The sequence below is a fragment of the Dipodomys ordii genome, unplaced genomic scaffold (genome assembly GCF_000151885.1).
Source record: "Dipodomys ordii isolate 6190 unplaced genomic scaffold, Dord_2.0 Scaffold27, whole genome shotgun sequence".
Classification (NCBI taxonomy): Eukaryota; Metazoa; Chordata; class Mammalia; order Rodentia; family Heteromyidae; genus Dipodomys; species Dipodomys ordii.
Genome location: NW_012267243.1, coordinates 17,591,838 through 17,597,837, shown reverse-complemented (window position 1 = coordinate 17,597,837; position 6,000 = coordinate 17,591,838). Strand labels below are relative to the sequence as shown.

The window sequence follows — 6,000 nt, the reverse complement described above, 5'->3', positions numbered from 1 at the left end:
GTGGATCACCAGGCGCTGCGTTCATGAGCGGCTTTGTCGAGGCAACTTCTTTGTGCAACCACTTAAATGTAATAAAAACATTTTTAAATGATTATTGCAGTCTCAAATACATACACTGTAAGTGATGAAAATCAAGTTAGCATTTGGGAGCCTGTTACTCTCTCAGCATTCAAGGGGTTTTGGTGTATCGTGTCTGCATGGTGGTTACTGTGCTTTTCTGCACAGCGCTTCTGGTCCTGAGGCTTAAACTCAGGGTCTGGACACTTGTCCTTGAGCTTTTTTGTTCAAGGCTGGTGCTGTACCACTTGAGCCAAAGCTCTACTTCTGTTTTTTGGTTTTGTTGTTTTGTTTTTGGTGGTCAATTGGAGTTAAGAATCTCATTGACTTTCCTGCCCTGGCTGGCTTCCAACTGTTATCCTCAGACCTCAGTCCCTGAGTAGCTAAGATTACAAGTATAAGCCACTGGTGCCTGGCTTCATATTAGTTTTCAATTAGCCATGATGGGAATATTTACAGTGGAAGATTGGCCTCATTTCCAGTTATCTGGTTGCTAAGTATTTACCAACCCACCACTGACCTTTCAGTGTGGCCAGTAAGTTAGATGGCAGTGCATGTTTAGACCACAGAACTAGTGTCAGCTCGTGGAAGTCAGCTTCAGATCAGAGTCAAGGAGAGTTGAAGGTGAAGAAAAGCAAAAAGACATCAAAGAAGAGAAAGGCCACAATTTTTTCAATGAAAGGAAGTGAATAAGGTTATTTTTAAAACAAGAACATTATGGGGAAGATAAACATGGAGCTAAGGACTCCATCAGTGCCCAGCTCTGCCTCTGTCGAGCGGAAAGTTGCTACTAACCGTAGTGACGCGTCTACTGGCATCATTCCACAGTGTCCTTGTCCCTCTCCTCGCCAGCCACCACGCAGGTGTTAGTAACATGGGAAACGGTTTCATACGAAACAATAAATAGCATAGTGCTTACTTAAAAAAACAGCAAATGTGCGCAGCTAACAATTTCATCAGCCTGACTTAAAGCAGACAAGACCATGACTCATGCCATGCTAAATGCAAAAATGAATATTCGTTGATAGGCTTTCAGCTTTTGGAGATTATGTTCAACAGATTAGCAGTGAGTAACAGTGTATAGAACATCTACAAATTACAAAACAGAGGGGCATGTGGAAATTCCATCACCTTGGATAGCGAGAAATACTCAGGTGAGTTAGTTAGAAACAATGTAAGGCAGTGATTCTCAACTTTAGTCGATATTAGTGTTATCCACAGACTTGTAAAAGCTCACACTGGTAGGCCCCACCCCAGAATACCTGATTCTATACTCTAGGGATGATTTTGACGTTGGCAGTTAAACCATTTTTTAAGCATCACTGATATCAAATATTCCCTAAGTGCTCGTGGTTGGTATGTCTTTGAGAAGGGTAAGGCCACTAGAGAGCAGAATGTTCAGGAAAGACTGATTTAAAGAGGTCACTGAAAAAGGAAACAAATACATGAATATGTAGAAGTGATGGAGGAAAGTCAAACAAGTGGAAGAAAATGCTAGCCTGTGTACTATGAGCTGGAATTAATGAGTACCCAGGTGCATATTAGAGGAGAAATGGACTGATGTGTATTTGGTTTGGGCTATAAATAATATATTTGTGTAGGGTCAAGATGGTAAATTCTGAATGCCATGAGATTTTTGTGGAAAAAAAGTACGAGATGATAAAGCCATTTATATTGATTTTCATCTTCTTTGTTCAACTCAGTTTGAAAATTGAAAAAAAAAGTAAGGCTTATACATCGTTTTAGCTCTATAGAAAGTGCAAAACACAGTTTTAGTTGTGAAAACACTGAGCAATATCAGAATATAATTGTGTGGTGCTGAGGGACAGAAGCTACACTTACTTCATTTATAACTGGTGCCATGCTGGCGATTTTCTGAAGGCTCAGTTTGCTAACTTCAGGGTTGGAATCATTAACCCAGTCTCTGAAGAGAACCAAAAATTCTTCTGGGAATGGGTCCTTGAAGAAGTTATTCAGAAGCTGAAAGGAAACAGTTAGTAAGTTAATGAGAGGAGTCGGATCTTCGTGGCATGATTTCTGCTTGTTCTAAAAGTGAAGACATGTAACTTGAGAGGGGTGGGGTGGGCTAAGATGGAATGGTGGAAGGTGGCAAGATGCATTCTACTCAGAGATGGATGGTTTAGTTGAAATTTCTTGTACAACTACTTCATTGTAGTCAGATTGGAGGGTTTCTTGACATGAAGGTCTCAGGTTACCTGAGGTCTCAGGTTACTAAAAGCATATCACTTAGGGCCTTGGACCTAAAGTAGGAGGCATGTCTGCTACATTTATTTTCAAAGTTTCCAGGCTAACTGCGATTACCCACTGTCAGATACTCTACCACCTGGAAATATCCCTAAGGGTCTAAGATAAATGGCGAAGTTTTTTTTTTTTGCCTATTCATTTCTATCTGGGTCCAGCAGAGAGACTCCAGCCATCTGGTTTGTAGCAGAATTAACCACAACGCTTTGTGAATTCCCTCCCTAGCTCCACCCACATTGAAGAGCAGAAAACACTTCCAAGTGCATTTTATGAGACACCATTGCATTCATGCCAAAGCTAGAGAAGGACACTGAGAGAAGAGAAAAACCGTAGGCCTACATCTTTAACAAACATACACGCAAAACCTTTAAAATACATCCTAGCTAACAAAACTGAGCAGTCTACTGAGAGACCAGGCTCCATGTGCCTGGCAGACAAGGATGGCGCAACCTGTGAAAACGTAAAAGACAGATGCATCTTGCGACCAGAATGAGGACTAGAGACAGGGTCACTTCCAAAGTGTGAAAATAACGACAAAATCAGCATTCTTCATGTCCACGACTCTCAGGCTACCTGGAAGGACATGCCTCGCTCTACGGCCATTCCACGCTCAGTGATGAACTCCTGAAAGCTTTGACCCTAAGATCAGGAACGACCATTCCCACTGTTCCATTCAGCACTTTCATTACAGAGAGCTGCAAACCCTCGACAAAGCGTATAGACAAGAAAAAAAAAGTATCAGGCATCTCAATCAGAGCAGAAAAGGTAAAATTTTCTCTGTTTGCAGATGACATGAACATATCTATCAAAAAACCCTGAAGAATTCATTAAAAAGGCTACTGAAAAACAAACAAGTTGTAGGTTATACGATTAACACACAACAACCAGTTTCATTTCTATATACACAATAAAGTATCCTAAAAAGATCAGGAAAACAATCTCATTTACAATAGGGACTGCAAAGTAAAATAATAAGGTAAAAACTTAGCCAAGGTAGTGAAACAATTGTATTGAAAACTATCAATTGTTGATGAATGAGTTTGAAGAAGGCATATATGAATGGAAGTATATCCTCTGTTCATGGATTAGAAGAATTTTCAATATTGAAATGTCTACAGTAGCCAAAGTTGAGTACAGATTCAGGATAATATATAGAATCAATATTCTAATGGCATTTTTGCAGAATGGAAAAACATCCAAAACATTCACATAGATCTACAAATGGTTCTGAATAATCAAAGCAATGTTGTGAAAGAAGAATATATCTGAGACCTATTTTTGTCAGTTGTGGGGCTTGAACTCAGGGCTGGTCACTGTCCCTGTGCTCTTCAGCTCAAAGCTAGCACTCTATCACTTGAGCCACAGCACCACTTCCAGTTTTCTGGCAGTTAATTGGAGATAAGAGTCTTCAGGACCTTCCTGCCCAGGCTGACTTTGAACTGAGGTCCTCAGATCTCAGCCTCCTGAGTAGCTAGGATTACAGATGTGAGCCACTAGAGCTGGAAACTATGACCTTTTCTAATTTAAAAAAACCTACTAAAATGACAGTGTCAAAACAGTATGGTGCTGACATGTAAACAAACAGAAAGATGAATAAAACAAGAACAGAAAGCCCAGAAATGAAGCTACCTATCTATGGCCCACTAGCAAGATTACGCGTGGAGAAAAGATAAATAAAAATGTCATTAAATGGGAAAAGCAGGACATCCACATGCAAAGAATGAAATTGGATCCTTACTTTGCTCCATATACAAAATAAAGTCAAAAGAGATTAAATATAAGATTTGATTGTATAAAATTCCTAGAAGAAAACAGGGAAAACACTCCCTTAAATTGATCTTGCCATAGATTTTTATTTTATTTTTTTTAGTATATGACATCAAGAACTCAAGCAGCCAAAGCAAAAGCTTATCCCAGGCTGGCCTTGAATCACAATCCTCCAATCCCAGCCTCCCAAGTAGCTAGGATTTTTCCAGGCATGAAGAACAGTTGTCCAACTGATCACTTGTATTTTTGGTATGCAAAAGGATTTCCTCAGTTCATTTGACTCTAAGTTATATGACTCCACGCTTTCATTTTTAGTTACCTGGGAAATTCCTTTTTGTTCTTGTATGGATGGATGGATGTGATTATATGTGTTTATTTAATCTTTTGGTAGTTGTACAAAGAGGTTTCTATTCAACATGGCTCCTTACGAGGGCAGTGCATCTTGATGAATTCGGCTTTTCATCATTGCTCATCTATCCCACCTGACCCTCAAGCTAACTGGTTCCATTTTTACACATGCACAGTGAATATTATACCTGCATTTACCCAGGAGGGAAATTTCTTTTTATTCTCCACGCTAATGTGATGTATCTTCTAGATCCCAGATGCACTGCTATTTTTGGCAAACTCAATTATCCTAGATGTTTTAATGAGCATACAGAAACATATGAACTGGTACTATAAAAATAATTTATATTTCTGCAAAGTTATACTTTGCTCCCAGAAAGCAAATGGGGCAAACAGCCATAATCCAGCTGTTTCTCACCTCCAGCCTTTGCCTCAATCTCAGATAGCTTTAATGCTCTTTAAATTCTCTTGGTGAGAACAAATAGGAGAGGGCAGGGGAAGAGGGAGAGAGGAGAGAGTACAGGGTAGAGTTCGATTAAGTAAGAAAATGTTGTTCACATTTTCCCATTAAAACTTACTTCAGTGAGGAATATTATTGTGATGATACTGTCTTCTGACCTTCTAGGACCTTCCACTGAGGTCTTGTAGAGATAATGTAAGGTCTCCGGAAACTGTGGGAAATTATGTTCACTGAGAGTTCTATGGAAACAAAGCACAGGATTAGCAAGACTGAGGTATGTTCTGCATCAGCAAATACCGATAGTGATAAAGAGACCTCATTAGCCTCCTACTTGCTCCTGCCCCAATTAAAAAGAAACGCTGTTCTCTACTATTCCCTGATCTGTACTTCCCTGAAGCCCACTGTGATTTCTAGACACACGCTGGGGAATTAGATATGATCGCGTCTTCCTGCAGTATTTCTTTTCTTAATGTTACCCCTCTTTCTTGTCTTTCTCATCCTTTGCTATACGACGAAAGGCCTGTCCTAAGATTCCATCAGCACTTGACTAAAAGGAGAAGAAATAAGTATCTTAAATATTCCAAACTCACTGCAAGACACTGTGAAGATCATGAGTCATCTTTGTGGTTTTACATCAAGTTTGTCCTTTTCTTTTTCTAGTACAGGGGATTAAATTTAGGGCCTTCTACTTGCCATTGAAGAACTCTACCACTTGAACCACACCTCCTGCCCCAAGCTCTTTCTATGAATAGTATAGTGAAGAAGAGAGTTTGGGACTGTAAGGGTAGGTCAGGACAAGAGACAGTGACTCTGATTCACAAAGCCATTTCAAACCCTCAGGGAGGGGACGTGTTTCACATCTGTTCTGTTGATGGGCCTACATCAGGCTGGGTTGTTGGAGGTGGAGTTGGGAAGGATGGAACAACAAAGTTTCCATTTTAAGACTCCAGGTTGCTCTTCTAAAACCATCGTGTGCATAATGAATCATACGGACCATATGGGGAACTTGATAATAGATTCTGAATTTTTACTTCTAAGGTGATATAGTAGTTTTCTTGGTCTTTTGAGAAAGAATACCCAAAAGTACAAAAAGCTTCTTGCAGGAC

General features: G+C 39.8%; 1 protein-coding gene across 1 annotated transcript in view; it reads right to left on the bottom strand.

The window, feature by feature from the left end:
• The window catches only part of Mroh9 (maestro heat-like repeat family member 9), a 42,650-nt gene that overhangs the window by 6,995 nt on the left and 29,655 nt on the right, over positions 1-6,000 (bottom strand). The window contains exons 14-15 of the mRNA XM_013015556.1: positions 5,013-5,133; positions 1,900-2,037 (exon numbers count right to left, since the gene is read on the bottom strand). Coding sequence (XP_012871010.1) covers positions 1,900-2,037; positions 5,013-5,133 — 259 coding nt within the window. The remainder of the gene's footprint in view (positions 1-1,899; positions 2,038-5,012; positions 5,134-6,000) is intronic.